Source organism: Lemur catta, chromosome 2 (assembly GCF_020740605.2).
Source record: "Lemur catta isolate mLemCat1 chromosome 2, mLemCat1.pri, whole genome shotgun sequence".
Classification (NCBI taxonomy): domain Eukaryota; kingdom Metazoa; phylum Chordata; class Mammalia; order Primates; family Lemuridae; genus Lemur; species Lemur catta.
The window spans coordinates 42,283,189-42,303,851 of record NC_059129.1 but is presented as its reverse complement, the minus strand read 5'-3'; the positions used below and the strand labels follow the sequence as shown (position 1 = coordinate 42,303,851).

The following is a 20,663-nucleotide window of genomic DNA, read 5'->3' as shown; positions in this document are numbered from 1 at the left end:
GAATGTTCCATCACATTTTCTTTCTGTTCTGCATTATCCAGATTTTCTTAAATGACATTTTCTTTTATAATCAGGGGAAAAGAGAAAAAGTATAATGTCTCCCTCTCGCTTACGCTCCTTTTGTCTTCTCCGTCACTCTTGTAACTGATTTCACTTGTAATTATGAGAAAATCAAAATTTTGAGTCCCTAAGAATCAGGGGGCACAAGTCACAAGGTGAATGAAATTCCCCAAGGGCAGTCAGGCTGCCTTTTCTAAGCCATTCTCAGCCAGATTCTCATTCCTGGTTCAGAGTGTTTCTCAAGAGCTCCTACGCATGGGGACAAATGGCCCCTCTGCAAATCAGTCTCTTGTGGGACACGTCCCATGCCTTGCGAGGTGCATTGTCACCTGCTAAGACCGTGCAGACCGGTGAGCCGTTCTCACTCCGCCCCCTGACTCCGGGGCGAGAGGCCTCACTTCTACACGTGTGCTCAGAGGACCGTTTGTGTTTGGGGGAACAGGGAGAATGGGGGAACCATCGGAAAATGGACGCTAGAAAAATTCACACCCTGGGGGTAAGCTGCTAATTTTCACCCACGGTTGGGTCTTGTTTTCTTTGCCCCTGCTGTGGCGAGTCGAGCAGCATGGAGGGGACAGGGCAGCGAGTCCAGCGGGACGGAGGGGGCAGGGCAGCGGGAGGGCCACGCCCTGCCCTTGCCGTTCTGCCTGCACTGCCCGCCACCCACCCAGCCCCCATAGGATTAGTAATTTTTTATAGCCCAGAATTTCTTTATTGGCCCAAGGCTGCATTTTTCTCTAGTGAAAAGAATATAGTAACATTATGGAAAGCTTGAAAAATGGGGGAAAAAATCTCATAATCCCACCTTCTGACCCCTGAGTGCCACGAACAGCAGCGGGCGTAGCGCACGTTCCCGTCTGCCGCGTGCGTCGTGAAGTTGCGGTCGGAGCGTCCACACAGTTCTCGGCTCTTGCTCTTTTGTACACAAGTTACATTGTCATCATTCACCGTGTGGCTACACAACCAGCATTAATCATCATTTCAATGGTTATTGGAAGCTCTATAGTGAAAGCATGGTCACAAAATTAATCCTCTTCCGTGGGTCATTTGGCTTTGTGACACGTTTTGCTGTCATGAATAATCCCATAATGAATTCTTCCATGCTATAACTTTTTCCTGCTTTTAATAATTTTCTTAGGGTAGATGCCCAGAACTGGGATTATTGGGTCAAAGGAAATGAGAATGACTTTGGTTCCTGACACATGTGTCCCAGTTGCCCTCTGAAGGGCTGCAGCGGAGCCGTCCTGCCAGCACTACGGGGCGGGGTGAGGGCGGCTCACACCCTCTTCTTCCAAAGCGCCGAGTGGTACAATGAGGGCTGCACCAGCCCCTGGCCCACAGCTCCAGTAAATGTGCTGCGTGTACTCTACTGTCTACTGTCGACACCAGACAGCAAATCACCTGTTGAGACTGTACCCCATCTCTCCTTACAGCCCCACAAGATGTGGACGAGACCCCCAGCCCCACAGAACCCAGCACGGAGGGCCCAGAGCCCCCGGAGGAGCCACTCCTGGGAAAGCTGATGGTGACAGGATCATCCCCAGACTCGCTGAGCCTCTCCTGGACCGTCCCCCAGGGCCACTTCGACTCGTTCACGGTCCAGTACAAGGACAGGGACGGGCGGCCGCAGGTGGTGCGTGTCGGGGGTGAGGAGAGAGAGGTGACCGTGGGGGGCCTGGAGCCCGGGCGCAAGTACAAGATGCACCTGTACGGCCTCCACGAGGGGCAGCGCGTGGGCCCCGCGTCCACCGTGGGCGTGACAGGTGAGTGTGGGGCAGGGAATGATGGCCCTCAGAGATATGCCCTTCTCTACCATATCCCTCCACATATTCCTGTCCTAATGGGGCTCACAGTCCTAGAGAGACTGACTGTGAAGCAGCAAATAAAGCACAGGGGTGACTGGGCCCTCGGCCCACACCTGCATGGGGAAGGGCCCCCTCAGCCAGCCTGCCCGTGGGTAGCCAGGGACAGCCAGACCTGAGGTCAGGTGGGCGTCGGCTCCATGACAGCTTCCCAGAGGAGATGAAGAGTGTGTCAGACCTGGAAGAGCGTGGAGAGTGAGAGGAACGGAGCAGGGGAGTGCGCTGTCCTCTGAGGTGCAGGAGATAGTCTGGAAATATGGGAGGAGAGGCAGGGGCAGCCCAGGAAGCTGGGGTTTCTCCCAGGGAGGAGGAGGGTGGTTGCCCGGTTCTGTGCTGAGCCTGGCACCAGCCCCTGTGCTCCTATAAAACCCATCCTGGCTGCCATGTGGGGGGTGGAGGGGAGGGGACAGGAGTGGGGTGGCAGGGAGCCTGGAGGCAGGGAGACCAGCTGGGAGGTGGCCCAGCCAGGATGGGGCTGGAGGGGTGGGAGGGAAGGCATCCCGAGGAACTTAGGGGAGGGGGGGCACACTCTGTGGCTGCTGGCAGCAGGTGGGGGCCCAGGCCCAGGAACACACCCTAGTTTCTGGCTTGGGGAGGGGTGTTCTGAGCCTGTTTGGGAGCAAAGATTGGAGCCAAATGAGCAAAAGATGCCAAGGAGACCCCAGTGCAGGGAGGCCCAGAAGGCAGGGCCCGAGGGGGCCTGTGCTCAGAAGAGAGGCGGTGCTGGAGGGGCAGGGAGCGGCCACCTGGGTGTTGGAGATTGGGGAGGCAGAGGGGAAAGGGGGTCAGGGGGAGGGGACAGAAACCAGGGGGAAGGGAGCAGAGAGGAGAGATGTGCTAGATCTTTCTGCCCCTGGACACTTTGTGTTTTGTGACGCACCCTTTCCGTCTGAACTGAGGACTGAAGGGACCTCACTGTCCCCGTACGTGTCTGTCCAGTTCCAGAGGATGAACCGGAGGCCACGCAAGTGGTGCCCACCATGACCCCCGAGCCTCCCATCAAGCCTCTCCTGGGGGAGCTGACCGTGACGGATGCCACCCCCGACTCCCTGAGCCTGACCTGGACGGTCCCCGAGGGCCAGTTTGACCACTTCCTGGTCCAGTACAAGAACGGGGACGGGCAGCCCAAGGCGGTGCGGGTGCCGGGGCACGAGGATGGGGTCACCGTCTCAGGCCTGGAGCCAGACCACAAGTACAAGATGAACCTGTACGGCTTCCACGGGGGCCAGCGCGTGGGCCCCGTCTCTGCCGTCGGGGTGACAGGTGAGTGCACGGTGGGAGCCCCAGGCTGGGACCCAGGGGGAGCTTCACCTTCTCTCTGCTGGTGGGTGAACGGGCCCAGGACGCCCCTCTGCTCTCGGCTGAGCCCCGGTACCCTTCGTGCCTTCCCCTGGGCTCCCTGAGGACTGACAGGTCCTCCTGGGCAGAGAAGGACCCTGTGTGCTGTGCTGGTGGCTGTCCCACGTTCCCCACAGCTGACCCCAGAGCTCGGGCATGTTTGCTAGCTGTCAGCTGAGCAGGACCACTCAGCCCAAGGGTGGGCTTGTCAGAACTGACCTCGGGCCCCAACTTCTCCCTCCTTCTCCCCAAGACCTGACGACATCCCCATCGCCCCGCCCCCCTCTCTCTGTTCCCCCTTCTCAGCTGCGGAGGAAGAGACCGCTGCCCCCACAGAGGTGGACGAGACCCCCAGCCCCACAGAACCCAGCACGGAGGCCCCAGAGCCCCCGGAGGAGCCGCTCCTGGGGGAGCTGATGGTGACAGGATCGTCCCCAGACTCGCTGAGCCTCTCCTGGACCGTCCCCCAGGGCCACTTCGACTCATTCACGGTCCAGTACAAGGACAGGGACGGGCGGCCCCAGGTGGTGCGTGTCAGGGGTGAGGAGAGAGAGGTGACCGTGGGGGGCCTGGAGCCCGGGCGCAAGTACAAGATGCACCTGTACGGCCTCCACGAGGGGCAGCGCGTGGGCCCCGCGTCCACCGTGGGCGTGACAGGTGAGTGTGGGGTGGGGCGGGGCGGGGCAGGGTAGGAAGACAGCCTTGGGAGACATTCCTGCCTCCGCAGCCTCCATGAAAACATAAATATTCTCAATAGTATTACATCTTTGGTGTGTCCGAATGCCTGGAGGATTTTTTAAAAAAGCAGATTCAAATCTAGCAGGTTTGGGCTGGGACCAGACACTCTGCATTTCTAACAAGTCCCCTGACGCCCATGCTGGCCATGGCTCCGACCCCTCTTGCGTAGCAAAGCTCACAATGAAAGGATCAGACTCTCTTCTGAAATATTTTGAAGAGAATTTCACTCGCATCCTTAATTCCTTGGAGAGATTCAGCCTCTGTGGAGTTGTGGGGGCCATGACAGCGGTGGGGAAGGGGCCCGGGGCAGCGTCCTGACCGCACGCCCTGTGAGCCCATTACTGCAACACTAACAGGCTTTTGCTGCACCGGGTCAACGCGTTCGTTGTGCAAAGAATTCCACGCTCTGATCCAGGCACTGTGGGGGTTTGGGCTACCAACATCCTTCAGCCAGAGAGCTCCTCGCACTCGCCTGTGATTGATTGAAGGAAGGCGCCGTCCTCCGGGCAGTGCAGGGGACTGGGCAGGGGGACTGGGCAGGGGGCGGGCTGAGAAAGAAGCTCTTTAGGATCTCGGCTTGTGTTCGGTGATTTGGGGAGTGTTTAAGGAAATGACGTTTTGCTGTGTATTGGATACTGTCAGGAAGAAGGGGTAATGCTTTGAGTGGGCATCTTACTAGGTCTTATCTATGACAAGGTCTATCAGAGGAAGGCCAAAGCCGTAACTGGAAAAGGAGCAGCCATTGCTCAGATTAGCTGGATGGATAATGTTCGGTCATCTTTGTAGTGTGGAAAACCATAGACCGTCCATGTTGAGACATGATGACAGACTGGCCTTGCTTTGTCTTGTTCCATCATGGTGACAGATGGCCTTGTCTCATGTTGATGTTCCATGAAACTGTGTCCAACTGGACCACCTAGACTGAGCTGTGCCAGGCTGGCTCTGAGCACCACAGTCTGGCGGAGAGGATGGGGCAGCTTGCAGATGTCAGGGCTGCTTTCCTCTTCCGCAGGGGGAAACTGGCATGTGAAACACACAATTTCACATTTTCATGAGGCTCACAGTGGGGGGCACAGGCAGACACCCAGAAAGCACAGCTGAGGAAGAGGAACCTGTGAAGGCCGGGGGCCAGGCCTGGATTAGGAAGGGCCCCCTCAGCCAGCCTGCCCGTGGGTAGCCAGGGACAGCCAGGCCTGAGGTCAGGTGGGCGTCGGCTCCATGACAGCTTCCCAGAGGAGATGAAGAGTGTGTCAGACCTGGAAGAGCGTGGAGCGTGAGAGGAACGGAGCAGGGGAGTGCACTGTCCTCTGAGGTGCAGGAGATAGTCTGGAAATATGGGAGGAGAGGCAGGGGCAGCCCAGGAAGCTGGGGTTTCTCCCAGGGAGGAGGAGGGTGGTTGCCCGGTTCTGTGCTGAGCCTGCACCAGCAGCTGTGCTCCTATAAAACCCATCCTGGCTGCTGTGTGCGGGGTGGAGGGGAGGGGACAGGAGTGGGGTGGCAGGGAGCCTGGAGGCAGGGAGACCAGCTGGGAGGTGGCCCAGCCAGGATGGGGCTGGAGGGGTGGGAGGGAAGGCATCCCGAGGAACTTAGCGGAGGGGGGGCACACTCTGTGGCTGCTGGCAGCAGGTGGGGGCCCAGGCCCAGGAACACACCCTAGTTTCTGGCTTGGGGAGAGGTGTTCTGAGCCTGTTTGGGAGCAAAGATTGGAGCCAAATGAGCAAAAGATGCCAAGGAGACCCCAGTGCAGGGAGGCCCAGGAGGCAGGGCCCGAGGGGGCCTGTGCTCAGAAGAGAGGCGGTGCTGGAGGGGCAGGGAGCGGCCACCTGGGTGTTGGAGATTGGGGAGGCAGAGGGGAAAGGGGGTCAGGGGGAGGGGACAGAAACCAGGGGGAAGGGAGCAGAGAGGAGAGATGTGCTAGATCTTTCTGCCCCTGGGCACTTTGTGTTTTGTGACGCACCCTTTCCGTCTGAACTGAGGACTGAAGGGACCTCACTGTCCCCGTACGTGTCTGTCCAGCTCCAGAGGATGAACCGGAGGCCACGCAAGTGGTGCCCACCATGACCCCCGAGCCTCCCATCAAGCCTCTCCTGGGGGAGCTGACCGTGACGGATGCCACCCCCGACTCCCTGAGCCTGACCTGGACGGTCCCCGAGGGCCAGTTTGACCACTTCCTGGTCCAGTACAAGAACGGGGACGGGCAGCCCAAGGCGGTGCGGGTGCCGGGGCACGAGGATGGGGTCACCGTCTCAGGCCTGGAGCCAGACCACAAGTACAAGATGAACCTGTACGGCTTCCACGGGGGCCAGCGCGTGGGCCCCGTCTCTGCCGTTGGGGTGACAGGTGAGTGCACGGTGGGAGCCCCAGGCTGGGACCCAGAGGGAGCTTCACCTTCTCTCTGCTGGTGGGTGAACGGGCCCAGGATGCCTCTCTGCTCTCGGCTGAGCCCCGGTACCCTTCGTGCCTTCCCCTGGGCTCCCTGAGGACTGACAGGTCCTCCTGGGCAGAGAAGGACCCTGTGTGCTGTGCTGGTGGCTGTCCCACGTTCCCCACAGCTGACCCCAGAGCTCGGGCATGTTTGCTAGCTGTCAGCTGAGCAGGACCACTCAGCCCAAGGGTGGGCTTGTCAGAACTGACCTCGGGCCCCAACTTCTCCCTCCTTCTCCCCAAGACCTGAGGACATCCCCATCGCCCCGCCTCCCTCTCTCTGTCCCCCCTTCTCAGCTGCGGAGGAAGAGACCGCTGCCCCCACAGAGGTGGACGAGACCCCCAGCCCCACAGAACCCAGCACGGAGGCCCCAGAGCCCCCGGAGGAGCCGCTCCTGGGGGAGCTGATGGTGACGGGATCGTCCCCAGACTCGCTGAGCCTCTCCTGGACCATCCCCCAGGGCCACTTTGACTCGTTCACGGTCCAGTACAAGGACAGGGACGGGCAGCCCCAGGTGGTGCGTGTCGAGGGTGAGGAGAGAGAGGTGACCGTGGGGGGCCTGGAGCCCGGGCGCAAGTACAGGATGCACCTGTACGGCCTCCACGAGGGGCAGCGCGTGGGCCCCGCGTCCACCGTGGGCGTGACAGGTGAGTTGGGGTACAGGCTCCCACTGCTGCTCTTTGCTGGTTTGTCTTTCTCCTGTGCGTCTTGGCGGTTCTCCCACCTGGGCCTCCAGGTACCTGTCTTCTCTCAATGTTGCTGTGATCCTGCCTCATCCTTCAGTTGAGTGAGGACTGACCAAGACTTTGTTCAGAGTCAGATGAGCGTGTCTGTACCCCATTCACTGTGGCTTCCTTTCCGCCCGTCGTGATCCAGAACCCCCAAGTCGCTCAGTTGTTCACTTGTGGATTGTCAGGCTCCACGGGTAGTTTAGTGGCTCAGAATGTGCCCCAGGGCAGGCTGCCAGGACCTGACTCTGCCTTGACATGTAGTCACTGTGTGATTTGCAAGCGTTTCTTAACCTCTCTGTGCCTCAGATCCCTGCAAAATGGGGGTGATAAAAATCACAGCACCTTCCTCCTGTGTCGCGGTGGCCTGCGGGCAGCGGCGCCCGCGCCCGCGCGGTGAGCGCTTCGGGAGAGGCTGCCAAGCCGCGTCCGTCCTGCAGCCTGGGAGAGGACCCCTCCCTGGGCCGGCTCCCGCCTGCTGACCCCGGTCCCTGCTGCTCTTTTCCAGCCTCCCTGCCCACGCGGCCCCCCGTGGAGCCCCGCTTGGGGGAGCTGGCTGTGGCCGAGGCGACCTCGGACACCGTGCGCCTGTGGTGGTCGGTGGCCCAGGGCCCCTTCGACTCCTTCCTGGTGCAGTACAGGGATGCGCAGGGGCAGCCGCAGGCAGTGCCCGTGAGCAGAGACCTCCGCGAGGTCACCGTCTTGGGGCTGGACCCGGCCCGCAAGTACAAGTTCCTGCTCTTTGGACTCCGGGATGGGAAGCGCCACGGCCCGGTCCCTGCGGAGGCGAAGACGGGTGAGCGGCGGGAGCCCCGGCCGGCCTGCGCCCCCGTGTGGCGACAGTGGGAAGTTCACGTTTCCGTGCCCCGCGCTCCCGGCCTCAGGACCGCTTTGCTTACTGGTCCCCCGAAACCCGGGCCCTGAGCTCCCTTCCCCCTCACTCCCATCCTTCTGCCTACCCTCCCACACCCCAGGGGACACCTGCTTTCTTGCCTGGCTCTTCCTTCATCGAGACTCCTGGCCCAGTGCCCCCTCCTGCTCCCTGGACCCGCTCGCAGAGCCGCAGCAGCCCGGGAAGCCGGGGGTCCCTCCGCTCCATCACTGTCTCGCCCTCTGTGCGCCTCACGCCCTTTTCCAGCCCCAGACACGAAGCCCTCTCCCCGCCTGGGGGAGCTGACAGTGGTGGACGTGACCCCCGACTCCGTGGGCCTCTCCTGGACGGTCCCCGAGGGTGAATTCGACTCCTTCGCGGTCCAGTACAAGGACAGGGACGGGCAGCCCCAGGTGGTGCCGGTGGCCGCAGACCAGCGGGAGGTCACCGTCCCCGGCCTGGAACCCTCCCGCAAGTACAAGTTCCTGCTGTATGGCCTGGCAGGCCGCAAGCGGCTGGGCCCCGTCTCTGCCGAGGCCACCACCGGTGAGCCCCGGCCCTGCCTCCCGCTTTTTCCGGAGCTGCCTCTTACCCGAGCCCCCGGCTGGCCCTCTGGCCTTCCCGTGAGATTGATTCCGTCTGCAGCCCTGGCACAACTCTCACCGCAGCAGAAGCCAGTCCCTGCTGTGTGCCAGGCAGTTCTGAGCATTTTATATGCCTGTCTCCTTCATCCGCTGGCTGCCCATGAAGGAAACAGAACCCTGGCTTCAGGGCCAAGCAGACCTGTATTCAAATCCAGTGCCAGCCCTTGCTGGCTGTGTGACCGTGGACAAGCCACTCCATTCCCTGACCCTCGGCCGCCTCCCCTGCGGAACGGTTATGAATCATGGCCACTGGCACACAGCGATGGCTCCCATCCCCTCCCTCCAGCCCAGCTGTGAGGCAAGACGTGGACAATAAGGAGGCCTTGGCTGCAGGCAGACGGTGGAACAACCTGGTGGTGGTGTGCCCGTGACTCAGCCCCCTGAGGAAGGGGTGCGGCGGGTCACTGACCCTTACCCCACTCCCGGGACCATGAGTCACCCTGGCCAGGGGAGGACAGAGCAGCCAGCCAGTCGGGGCCTGGGGCCCTCAGACTCCATAATTCTCTTCCCCAAACCCTCACTGAGGGGACTGGGTGCAGGCCGTCCACCGGCGCCCACCGCCGCCTGTGCGAGCCTCCGCTCCGCGGCGCTGTTCCCCGGCTCCGCCCGCCTCTCCCGCCGCCCGGCTGCCCCGGCCCGATAGTGTCAGTGTGGGGCTGGGGCAGCCGTGGCAAGGACGGCCCAGGCTGACGGCCGCGACGAGGAGCCCGCGTGCCGGCCGGCTGCCCAGACCGGCCCTCACTGTTGGGGTGTCTCCCTCACAGCCCAGATGCCTCCTGGGAGCTCCTCAGCTGGGGCCACATCCTTGCCCAGGGGCTGGGGGTCAGGGGAAGCTCAGCTCCCCTCTGCACCCTGCCCGCCTCTCTCGGGACATGGTCTTTTACGTGTTCACTGCACCCTTGGTCTGGCTGGGGGCAGCGGGGCAGACAGGAGCTGGGCAGTGGCCTCCTGAGGAAACGGAGCTGCCCTGCCTCCTTCCTGAGGGGCAGGCCCAGAGCGGCCTGTCTCCTCCGGGGCTGTCCCTAAGGCCACACTTCAGGGACCCTTTCCCAGCACCTCGTGCCTCCCAGAAGTTGCCCGTGCTGAGAGGAAGGCAGCCTTTGACCAAGAGCGCCCCTACCCTCTCCACAGCTGCCCTGGAGGAGGAGCCGCAGCCCCCTCCCCGCCTGGGGGAGCTGACAGTGGACAAGGAGACCCCAGACTCCCTGCGCCTGTCGTGGACGGTGGCCCAGGGCCCCTTCGACTCCTTTGTGGTCCAGTACAGGGACAAAAACGGGCAGCCCCAGTTGGTGCCTGTGGCCGCAGACCAGCGCGGGGTCACCGTAGAGGACCTGGAGCCTGGCAGGAAATACAAGTTTCTTCTCTATGGGCTCCTCAGAGGAAAGCGCCTGGGCCCCGTGTCGGTCCTGGGAATGACAGGTGAGGCTGTCCTGCCTGGCTCCCGCAAGCTGGCCTGAGTGTCTTTCCTTGTGCCTATGGACAGAAGCCAAAAGGACTGGCAGGAGTGGGCAGGGTGATGGGGGGCCCTGCCCAGGGCCCAGGAGGGAGGAAGAGCTTGAGTTTGCAGCCCTCGGCTCTGACCTTGGTCAGGGAGTCAGGGCAGGGGCCAGGACAGGTCTCTCAACCCCTGTCCTCCACTCCATGCCTGCCAGCTGCCCCCGTCATGCGCTGGGGCGGCTGCTACCTCCCAGCAGGGTGGCCTTGCCTAGATGGGAGCAAACGGCCCTGCCATGGATAAGTCAGGAGCATTTTCTCAAGTGGAAAATCACTGGAAAACACAATGGGCAGGGGACACAGAAACCAGTAGAAGTGACTGCATTTATGGTACAGGCTCCTTCCCGGGTTGCTGACACCCACCCCAGACCAGCCCGACCAGGCTACGTGGGCCCGGCTGGTGCGATTCGCCCATCACGGTCACCCGCTTGTTCTTTTCTCAGAAGGGAGCACTGCGAGCCCCAGCTCAGCGGACGTCCCAGGCGGAGGGGCGGGGCAGGGCCTGTGCTGACATCTAGAGGTGGGGCTCGTGGGACACTGGGGTGCAGAAGGGGAAAGCAAGTGCCTGATTCAGACAGCACGCGGGAGCCCACGAAGGAGCAATGCAGCAGCTGCACAGGAGACAGGCCACAGTGGGGAGCTCAGAGGCCCCGGGCTGCAGGAGTCAATGCCAAGACTCAGGAGAGGGAAGATACTAGAAGACCGTAGGTCGCTTCTATCTCTCCAAATGGCTGCCGTGGCCAGAACCCATAAAGTCTCACCTCAGCCTTGGGGCAACCCCACAACCCCCTCTTTGGGGAGCATGACGGAAAGAGAGCCGGGCTTGGTGGCGCACGCCTGTGTCCCAGTGGCACAGGAGATGGAGGCTTGAGCCCAGGGGTCCAGCCTGGGCAACATACCATTTCTAAAACATTAAAAAAAAAAAAAAAAGCCAGGCACAGTGGCACACATCTGTAGTTCCAGCTACTTGGGAGGCAAAGGCAGGAGGATCATTAGAGGCCAGCAGTTCAAGACCAGCCTGGGCAACATAGCGAGACCTCATTTCTACAAAAAAACAAAGAAAAGGTAGAAAGAGGAGGGCTCCAAGGCACCCCCTCCTCAGCTTCTCCCCTGGGCTTCTCCCACGTAGCCCCAGAAGAGGACACACCAGGGCCAGAGGCCCCCGAGCCCCCTGAAGAGCCCCGCCTAGGGGTGCTGGCGGTGACCGACACAGCCCCAGACTCTATACGCCTCTCGTGGAATGTGGCACGGGGCCCCTTTGATTCCTTCGTGGTCCAGTATGAGGACACAGATGGGCAGCCCCAGGCCTTGCTTGTGGATGGTGACCAGAGCAGGGTCCTCATCTCAGGCCTGGAGCCCAGCACCCCCTACAAGTTCTTCCTCTATGGCCTCCATGAAGGGAAGCGCCTGGGCCCCGTCTCCACCGAGGGCACCACAGGTACCGCCAGGCCTTGCTGGCCACTAGCCTGGGACGGGGAAGGGTGAAAGGGGGTGCCCAGAAGTGGTGGCGATAGGGAAAGAGTGGGTGCCAAGGAGGGAGGCAGGTGGACTGCGTCTGGCAGCCCCTGCTCTACTCCGACAGGTCCTCTACCTGTGGCTGCGAGCGCCTACATGTCCATTTCACACATGGAGAGACAAAGGCCAGGGTGGGGCGGCGGAAGGGCCCTACCCTAGGTCACTGAGCTGGAGTGCTTCTGTCTCCAAACCCTCCTCTCCCACCCGCTGTGCAGGGCCAGCTCCTGCTGGTCAGACCCCAGGGGAGCCGGGGCCCCGCCTGTCCCAGCTGTCGGTGACTGATGTGACCACCAGTTCGCTGAGGCTCAACTGGGAGGCCCCGCCCGGGGCCTTCGACTCCTTCCTGCTCCGCTTTGGGGTCCCGTCACCCAGCACTCTGGAGCCGCGTCCACGTCCCCTGCTGCAGCGGGAGCTGACGGTGCCAGGGACACGGCGCTCGGCTGTGCTCCGGGACCTGCGTCCGGGGACCCTGTACAGCCTGACGCTGTACGGGCTGCGCGGGCCGCACAAGGCCGACAGCATCCAGGGCACCGCCCGCACCCTCAGCCCAGGTGAGGACGCGCAGGGCTCCCGCGCACTCTGCCCCAAAGTGGGGCTCTGTACTTCGCAGGGTGGGACCTGGCGCCTCAGCCAGGGGGAGGCTGGTGACTGGGGGAGGCCTTGGAGGAACCTGCGAGCGACTTGCACTCCAGGGCCGGAGGAGAGGAAGGGCAGTGAGAGCAGGGCCCAGGGGGGGAACCTCCCTACCACTGCCCGCGCCGTTGTTCCTCCCCTAGTTCTGGAGAGCCCCCGAGATCTCCAGTTCAGCGAAATTGGGGAGACCTCGGCCAAGGTCAGCTGGATGCCCCCACCATCCAGAGTGGACAGCTTCAAAGTCTCTTACCAGCTGGCGGATGGAGGTGACACCCCTTTGCCCATGCCCTTATTTGCTCGCATTTCTCCTGCCCCCTGCACTCTGTCCACCCTCCGGCTGCTCTGGGGTTCCCTGGGTAACCCAACCCCCAACGTGTTTTCAGGGGAGCCACAGAGCCTGCAGGTGGACGGCCAGGCCCGGACTCAGACACTCCAGGGGCTGATCCCAGGCGCTCGCTACGAGGTGACTGTGGTCTCAGTCCGCGGCTTTGAGGAGAGCGAGCCTCTCACAGGCTTCCTCACCACAGGTGAGTGGGACTGGGACGGGCAAGGGGTGGGGTGGGAGGGAATGGGGAGGAGGCCAGTGGGGCTGGGGGAGGTAAGGGGTAGGAGAGTGCGAGGACACCTCTGAGCCCCTTCCCTTCTCCCAGTCCCTGACGGCCCCACCCAGCTGCGTGCACTGAACTTGACCGAGGATTCTGCCCTGCTGCACTGGAAGCCCCCACAGAATCCTGTGGACACATATGACGTCCGGGTTACAGCCCCCGGGGGTGAGCAGGGCTGAGGCCTCTGGAGGGGACTCAGTGGTGCAGGGGGGGGAGAGCGAGGGCAGGACGTGCAGGGGGCAGGTAATGACACCACCTGCTCTCCCAGCCCCGCCTGTGCAGGGCTCAGCCCCGGGCAGCGCGGAGGACTACCCCCTGCGCCGCCTCGTGCTCCACACCAACTACACGGCGACCGTGCGGGGCCTTCGGGGCCCCAACCTCACCTCCCCGGCCAGCATTACCTTCACCACGGGTACGCCGGTGGGATGTGTGGGTGGGGGGAGGGGGGGAGGGAAGCAGGATGGCCTCAACCCCATCTCCTCCTCCCACGTTCCCTCCCAGGGCTGGAGGCCCCCCAGGACTTGGAGGCCAAGGAAGTGACCCCCCGCACGGCCCTGCTCACTTGGACTGAGCCCCAGGTCCCGCCCACAGGCTACCTGCTGAGCTTTGACACGCCTGGTGGACAGACCCAGGTGCCCAGCTCCTGCCCCGCTGACCAGCTCCCTCCTGGGCTGATCCCAGGAGCTGCTGCCTCTGGCTCTCCCGGTGGGTGGGTGTCCACCTCCCTCTCCCCTGACCTGCCGCTTGTTGTCCCACAGGAGATCCTGCTCCCCAGAGGGGTCACCTCTCACCAGCTCCTTGGCCTCTTTCCCTCCACTCCCTACAGCGCACGGCTCCGGGCCATGTGGGGCGAGAGCCTCACACCGCCTGTGTCCACCTCCTTCACCACGGGTACCTGGGCGCTGGGGCCTGAGGTCGGGGGCTGGGTGGCAGCAGGGGCCTAAGGTTTGGAAAAAGGACCGGCCCGTCACTCTCCTCTCCCCAGGCCGACTGCGGATCCCCTTCCCCAGGGACTGTGGGGAGGAGATGCAGAACGGGGCCAGCACCTCGAGGACCACCACCATCTTCCTCAACGGCAACCGAGAGCGGCCCCTGAACGTGTTTTGTGACATGGAGACTGATGGGGGCGGCTGGCTGGTGGGTGGCATTGGGAAGCCCGGGGGTCTGTGCGGGGCAGGGGCTGCTGCTCCAGGAGGCAGAGGCTAATGCTGCCCCCACCTGCTCCCCAGGTGTTCCAGCGCCGTATGGACGGACAGACGGACTTCTGGAGGGACTGGGAGGAGTATGCCCATGGTTTTGGGAACATCTCTGGGGAGTTCTGGCTGGGTCAGTGCCTCACAGGGATTGGGAATTAGGGAGGGGTCGGGCCCTGTGGACAGCAGGGCCCTGATGAGGGCACACCCCCACCCCCAGGCAATGAGGCCCTGCACAGCCTGACAAAGGCTGGGGACTACTCCATGCGTGTGGACCTGCGGGCTGGGGACGAGGCCGTGTTTGCCCAGTACGACTCCTTCCGAGTAGACTCAGCGGCTGAGTACTACCGCCTCCACCTGGAGGGCTACCACGGCACCGCGGGTAAGGGCGGGCTGCAGCGGCCGGGAGGGTGGGCCAGAGGGGAGGTCCTGATCGCTCCCGCCTCTGCCCTTCCCAGGGGACTCCATGAGCTACCACAGCGGCAGTGTCTTTTCTGCCCGTGACCGAGACCCCAACAACTTGCTCATCTCCTGCGCTGTCTCCTACCGAGGGGCCTGGTGGTACAGGAACTGCCACTACGCCAACCTCAATGGGCTCTACGGGAGCACAGTGGACCACCAGGTGAGGGTGGCAGGCGCACGCAGCTGGGGTGCCCTGTGGCGGGATGGGACATGGGACTGAGCAGCCCAGAGCCGCGGGCTCCTTATCTGTGAAGCGGAATAATAACGCCGGCCTCGCAGTTATCTTGAGAGGATTTATTGGCTGGAAGGGCCGGCTCAGGATCAAGCCCCAGTCCTTGGCGACTGAGGCTTAGGCAGGCGGCAGGAGGGAGGTGGCTGGAGTGCTGGGAACCGCCTTCGAGAGGGGCAGCATGGGGCAGATGGGACCCTGGGCTTTGACGCTTGACAACCCCTTTCCCAGGGAGTGAGCTGGTACTCCTGGAAGGGCTTTGAGTTCTCGGTACCCTTCACGGAAATGAAGCTGAGACCAAGAAGCTTTCGGTCCCCAGCGGGAGGAGGCTGAGCTGTTGGCCGCCTCTCGCGCCCCAGTATGACTGCCGAGCACTGAGGGGTCGCCGGAGAGAAGAGCCAGGGCCCGCCTTCACCACCCGGCCGCTGGAGGAAGCCTTCTCTGCCAGCGATCTCACAGCACCATGTTTACAGGGGGGAGGGGAGGGTTTTGTATGGGAGCAATAAAAGGGAAACTGAGGCACGTGGCTGGCACTGGTCCTGCCCCGTCACTGGCGCTTGGCCAAGTTGGGGCCGCCCATCTCCCGGGGCTGCAGCTGCACCTGGAAAGGCTGAATCTCGAGGTTGACGCTGAAGTAGGGCCGGGGCTGCAGGGAGGGCAGGGCGCCCGCAGGCGGCAGCAGCGTGAAGGCCTGCAGCAGTCGCGCCAGCACCACAAAGAGCTCCAGGCGTGCCAGCGGCTCGCCCAGGCACACGCGGGCCCCGCACCCGAATACCAGCGTTCTGGGGCTCTTGCCCGGCTGCAGGAAGCGGTCTGTGGGCAGGTGAACAGACAGGGTGGGGGACGTTCAGTGGCCCCCAGGACCGGCCTCCACCACCTGCGCGCACAGGCACCTGGCCCCCACATACCCGGCCAGAACTCCTGTGCCCGCTCCCAGACTGTGTCGTCGAGGTGGGCGCCTTGGAGGTTGGGGATGACAACCGTGCCCTCAGGGATGTCATAGCCGAAGATGCTGAAGGAGGGTGGAGTTAGAGGCTGGCCTGGACCTCACTGGGCTCAGGCCTTCCTCACCCATCCCTAACCCTCGGGAGTCACCTGCTGGGCTGCGTGGTGCGGTGGGGCAAGGCCAAGGGCACAACTGGCCGCAGGCGCAGCACCTCGGCAATGGTGGCGTTGAGCAAGGGCAGCCGCTCACGGTCCTTGTAGGAGACCCAGGAGCCAGAGGCACTGGGGCCCAGTACGAGGTCTAGCTCCTCCTGCAGTCGCCGCTGAATCTGGGAAGTGGGGACGTCCAGGGTCCGAGCCCTGCCCTAGCCAGCCCACAGCTGCCCAACCTCCAGCCACTGCCCAGCAATCCAGTGGAGACTTTGTGCCAGTTAGGAGAGGGTGGCATCTCTGGGCAAGCACGGCCTGACTTGACTCAGGTGCAGTGCCCAGAGCCAAGGGAGCTGGGTCCCCCCCACAGGCTCCCAGGAAGGAGCTTTGCCTGCCCCAGGGCACACCTCAGGGTGGTGAAGCAAGAAAGCCACGGCCCAGGAGAGGGTGGTCGCCGTGGTCTCAGTGCCACCTATGAGAAGGTCCACCACAGACATGTGCACGTGCCCTTCAAGGAGCTGTCCAGGGCTCTCTTCCACTCTGGGCAATGCCACCTCTTGGAGCATGTAGTCTGTCATGTCCCTCCACTGGCCTGCCACCAGGCTCTCCTGCGGAGGGCGGGAGGGATGGGCTGAGGGCCTGGCCTGGGGAGAGGGGTGTGGGATGGCGACAGGCCCCGAGCTGGGGGAGGCAGGAGAACCTGTCTCGCCGCAATGCTGGGGCCAGTCGCATCACTGGCCATGGGCCGAGGGGAGCCTGGTCCACACAGTCCCCACCTTGTGCCACCTCAGCTGCTTCTCTACGAAGTGGTCCCTCCTCTCCATGGCCTGCTTCAGCCTCCGAAGACTTGGATTAGGGAAGAACTAGGGCAGGAAGCAAGAGTGCAAGGCTGCTGGGAGCCCACTCCCCCACCCGGCCCTTCTCCCAGGACCCGGCGCGCCTGGGCCACCTCCTCACCCTGAGAAAGGGAACTACGTCCACAATTTGGGTGGCCCAGTGGTCCCAGATCGTCATCACCTCCTGAACACAGTCGTGAAAGGTATGTAACAAGTTGTCCTCCTACCAGGAAAGGAGGGAATGCTTTCAGTTCAGGAGAGGGCCGGGAGGGGCTGAGGGTGGGCCTGAGGGGTTATGAGCGACCTTGATCTTGTCTCCGAAGATGAGGTAACAGATGATGCTGCAGGTGAGGAAAGAGAATTCCTTCTGGATGGCCACAGGGGTGCCGGCCTGGGCTCTCAGGCGCTGTGGGAAGGAGCGGGAGCAGGAGCTGAGCGGGCGGGGCAGGGGCTGCCGGGAGAGGTGAGGCTGACCTGCCGTGGCCGTGGAAGCCCAGCCTCACCTCGAAGAACTCCTGGGTCAGCCGCTCCACCACGGGCTCCATGGAGTTGCGAATGCCCAGCAACAGGGCCGAGCGGGTGAGTTTCTTGTGGGCCTTCCAGAGCAGGGAGTAGTCCCCTAGGGACAGGTCCGGGTAGCCCTGAGATGCCAGCTTGTCTGCGGGAGGGGCAGGGGGTGGAGGGTGAACGCGGACCAAGGAAGCCAGGGGCCTGGCCACCTTCTGCCCCTCCCAGCCCCTGCTGCTCCCCCAGGAGATGCCCCGGGCCCTTACAGGACAGCAGCTGGGGTCTGCCAGCAAAGTCCACCCACTTTCTGACCATGGCTTCCTCAATGGTCCTCTTGGAGTTCAGCACGACCACTTCTGGGGGAGAGCCAGAGCAGGGCGTCAGCAGGGAGAGCGCCCCGCTGCCCTGCACGGCGGGCCGAGAGGGAGAAGGCACTCACCTTGCAGCCCGAGGCGCAGCCTATAGACAGGCCCGAACTTCTGGGTCAGGCCCAGCAGGTAGACAGGGAGGTTGGGCCGCAGCAGGTGCAGGAAGCCCGGGGCACGAGGCGGGAGGTGGAGGCCCCTGCGCTTCCACTGGCCCCACAGCAGGCAGGCGCCGGCCAGCAGGGGCAGCAGCAGCAGCCCGAGGAGCAGCATGGCCAGACCGACACGCTTAGAGCCGGGGAGCCCCTGTCGTCCATCCTGCTGCTCCGGCTATTTGGGGGGCCTGCCTTGACACCTACCCTCAGGTCCCTTCCCACTGTCCCGCCCACAGCGTGACACATTTCTGGAATGGCACCAGCCCCACCGGCCTTGGGGAGTCCACATTTCAAAAAACGGACCATCCATCAGGAAGGAAGGAAAGGAAATACAACCCTGACCTTTTCTCTGGCAGCCGGAATCAGCTTTCTGGCTCCACATCAGCCGTGGGGGCAGATGTGCCCACCCCCACCGGGGCCTCCCCCTCTGCCACCCCACCCGGGACCAGTGTGCTGGGGTGAAGTTTGTCTCGGAGGGAAAGGCCGTCCCTGCCTAACATGCGCTCCAGGACAGCCTGCAGAACAAAATGCGGAGGAAGGGACTCGCAGGGCTTCTGTTTGTCCACTTTCAACTGACAGACAGCGTGACCACGTGGCCGGCTTGCCTGGGGCCTCCAGCACACACCTGTAGTTCCAGGTGTCCCTTTCACTCCCACAAGTGTCCAGAAGACCAAGAAATACACAGTCTCCCGTTTGGACCACTTGCTATGTTATCAGACGCTGCTCTAATGCTTTGCCTGCACTAACTCGACCCTTCGCAACCGGGCTCCACGCACCACGCTAGCCTCGTCCCCGCTTCATGGATGAAGAAACGGAGGCAAGAGTGGCTGGCCCAAGAACACAGCCAGAAAGCGGCAGATCCAGGATTCCAGCCCAGCAATCGGGCTGCAGAATCTATACCTTTAGTCACTAGGGCACCTCTCTTTGGTTGCAAGGACGAGAGACCAACTTGAGCTGGTGTGAGGTAAAAATAAGAATGGTTATACAAGTACAGGGGTATCTCACAGAATTCAGGAGCAGGAAAGCAGGGAGAGGACTCACTGGGCTTAGAAGGCCGGGCATGGGGAACAGAAAAAGCCCTGGAGATGGGCAGTCTCCTCTCTCTGTTCCTCGCTTCTCTGCTTTCACATCCTCTCTGCAGGCAAGCTCCTTGCGCTTCCAGGCACAGGGACAACAGAACTGCCTCCAGGACCAGAGTTCAGCCCGGGGACATGTGCGTTCCCAGCACAACTGGGCATGCCCCCATCAATTCCAAAGGCCCTGGGAAGAAGCTCGATTGCCACAGCTAGGTCAGGATTAGGGGTCCAACCCTATTTTGGAAGCCGTCGCCATAAGGGGTGGGGTCCCACTGGAGCAAGTGGCTCTCAGGGACCAGTTTTGTGGGCAAGGAGGCAGTAGAGGGGCCTGGGGAGAGGCCATGGCAAAGACGGGTGGCAGGGCTCAGTGAGAAGCCAGGGCTGCTCAGGACGTGTGTGAGAGGTTGGAGGGGGCCCAGGGCCCATGCTGTCCCTCAGTTCCCCATCCCTGGCTCTGTAAACAGACCTGTGCCCGAGAGAGGGTCCCTGTCCCCTCCGAGCTTTACCCAGAGCACGGGATGTGCTGCTGCAGAGCCCACGTCAAGATCCCGGCTGTGCCACCCGCTAGATTGAAGAGTTCACTGCTGAGGTCCTGGTGGAAGAGGCTCAGCTCAGCCCAGATTCACACCCGGGACTGGGAGGGAGAAAACAGGGTTGGGATTTCTGGGGTTGGACAGAGCTAGCTGCCGCCTGGTTTGTGGTGGACCTCCCAGACCATGTCTTGCCACAGCTGCAACTGAATCCCTGGCTCTGGCAAGTGGGTTTATGTCACCACCATGCTGACTGGCTTTTGGAACAAAGATCTGATGGGCAACCACAGGGTCATGTAGGCAAGAGCGCCAGGAAACCTCTGAAATACCGGGAAAGGTCAGAACTTTTCAAAGTTGCGTGGAGTAAGAGGGAGCTCAACTTGAAAGGAGGGTGGCCTGGAAGGCTGGCGTGTGTGTGGATCTCCCTTCATAAGTGGACTCCACTTACCTGGCCACACCCATCTCCTGCAGCCCACCACCAAATCCAAGTTCCAAACACCATGAGTTCCGTGCAGTGCCCCACATGTGCTGTCCTGCCCCTGGCCTCTGGGCTTTGTAGATTCTCCTTCTGCCTCCAGTGCCTTCATCTACCCCCACTTCTTGCCTCCTTCTCAGCCTTCAGAATCCCAGCTTAGATGCCACCTCCTCCAGGAAGCCTTCCCCACCCCTTCTGGCATTGCCCCTGACTGGGATAGAGGCCCCACAGAACTATACAACTCACGGACGTCACACCTTTCACAGAGGACGGGGACTGCCTGTCCTCATCTCTCCCGATGGCAAGCCCCTGGAGCCAGGTGGCAGCTACATCTCTGGCACTTGGCGCAGGACATGGCATGGAGTGAGAGTTGCGTGAATTTCTGTTGAATGACTGAATGGCGGGCTGCCGAACTGTCATGGTTTCCATCAAAACTAATCTCAGTTAACTTCTGTGGACATATTTCTAGGTCACCCTGGCAGACCCCAGAGGTGCCACCAAATGGGGGAAAGTTAGGCAGGCATGGTGGTGAGGGTAGACCCCAGCAGAACAGCTTCCTCAGTGTATTAACAAAGTCAGACTTTGGCTTGTTTGAAATCAGCACTTGGATGAAGACATCATCAGCCCTAAGGATCGCACAACTCTGGGAGAGTTACCTAATGCCATTGATAACAGGGGCAAGAGTCAGCTGACCGGGATTCAGCTAAAAGGAACAGACCCCAGCAGTGCCAGTTGCGTGTGGGGGACATGTGGCTGGGCGGCAGCTCATAAGGCAGAAGAGCTGTCACCTGAGCACAAGCCCTGCCTGAGGCCACGGCGGCTGGTGA

The 20,663-nt window shown here is 62.2% G+C and overlaps 2 protein-coding genes across 3 annotated transcripts in view; one reads left to right on the top strand and one right to left on the bottom strand.

The window, feature by feature from the left end:
- The window catches only part of TNXB (tenascin XB), a 52,784-nt gene extending 37,465 nt beyond the window's left edge, over nucleotides 1-15,319 (top strand). The window contains exons 23-43 of the mRNA XM_045541750.1: nucleotides 1,494-1,823; nucleotides 2,868-3,185; nucleotides 3,567-3,917; nucleotides 6,015-6,338; nucleotides 6,720-7,070; nucleotides 7,660-7,947; nucleotides 8,290-8,568; nucleotides 9,798-10,085; nucleotides 11,290-11,598; nucleotides 11,891-12,226; nucleotides 12,452-12,574; nucleotides 12,692-12,835; nucleotides 12,959-13,078; nucleotides 13,182-13,325; nucleotides 13,415-13,545; nucleotides 13,672-13,804; nucleotides 13,899-14,050; nucleotides 14,143-14,239; nucleotides 14,327-14,488; nucleotides 14,565-14,728; nucleotides 15,029-15,319. Of these exons, the coding sequence (XP_045397706.1) occupies nucleotides 1,494-1,823; nucleotides 2,868-3,185; nucleotides 3,567-3,917; nucleotides 6,015-6,338; nucleotides 6,720-7,070; nucleotides 7,660-7,947; nucleotides 8,290-8,568; nucleotides 9,798-10,085; nucleotides 11,290-11,598; nucleotides 11,891-12,226; nucleotides 12,452-12,574; nucleotides 12,692-12,835; nucleotides 12,959-13,078; nucleotides 13,182-13,325; nucleotides 13,415-13,545; nucleotides 13,672-13,804; nucleotides 13,899-14,050; nucleotides 14,143-14,239; nucleotides 14,327-14,488; nucleotides 14,565-14,728; nucleotides 15,029-15,130 (4,646 nt within the window). The 3' untranslated portion in view covers nucleotides 15,131-15,319. The remainder of the gene's footprint in view (nucleotides 1-1,493; nucleotides 1,824-2,867; nucleotides 3,186-3,566; nucleotides 3,918-6,014; nucleotides 6,339-6,719; nucleotides 7,071-7,659; nucleotides 7,948-8,289; nucleotides 8,569-9,797; nucleotides 10,086-11,289; nucleotides 11,599-11,890; nucleotides 12,227-12,451; nucleotides 12,575-12,691; nucleotides 12,836-12,958; nucleotides 13,079-13,181; nucleotides 13,326-13,414; nucleotides 13,546-13,671; nucleotides 13,805-13,898; nucleotides 14,051-14,142; nucleotides 14,240-14,326; nucleotides 14,489-14,564; nucleotides 14,729-15,028) is intronic.
- On the bottom strand, nucleotides 15,314-18,137 carry LOC123631769 (steroid 21-hydroxylase). Of its 2 annotated transcripts, XM_045541747.1 has the most exons (10): nucleotides 17,675-18,137; nucleotides 17,502-17,591; nucleotides 17,232-17,386; nucleotides 17,033-17,134; nucleotides 16,850-16,951; nucleotides 16,669-16,755; nucleotides 16,300-16,500; nucleotides 15,893-16,071; nucleotides 15,706-15,809; nucleotides 15,314-15,610 (listed from the first exon to the last, which is right to left on the bottom strand). In XM_045541747.1, the coding sequence occupies exons 1-10, from the start codon at nucleotides 17,871-17,873 to the stop codon at nucleotides 15,345-15,347; spliced, it is 1,485 nt and encodes a 494-aa protein (XP_045397703.1). In that variant the 5' UTR covers nucleotides 17,874-18,137; the 3' UTR covers nucleotides 15,314-15,344. The 2 variants fall into 2 exon arrangements, with proteins under 2 accessions (XP_045397703.1, XP_045397704.1); XM_045541748.1 differs by lacking the exon at nucleotides 17,502-17,591.
- Between the last annotated feature and the right edge of the window lie 2,526 nt (nucleotides 18,138-20,663).

Bases quoted from the DNA above. Each gene is read 5' to 3' on its own strand.
- LOC123631769 (XM_045541747.1), bottom strand. From the start codon at position 17,873: ATGCTGCTCCTCGGGCTGCTGCTGCTGCCCCTGCTGGCCGGCGCCTGC. The intron at 17,592-17,674 runs GTGAGTGCCTTC...GCTCTCCCCCAG, and splicing joins GCTGCGCCTCGGGCTGCAAG to AAGTGGTCGTGCTGAACTCC. The intron at 16,756-16,849 runs GTGAGGAGGTGG...TTCCTGCCCTAG, and splicing joins ACGTAGTTCCCTTTCTCAGG to TTCTTCCCTAATCCAAGTCT.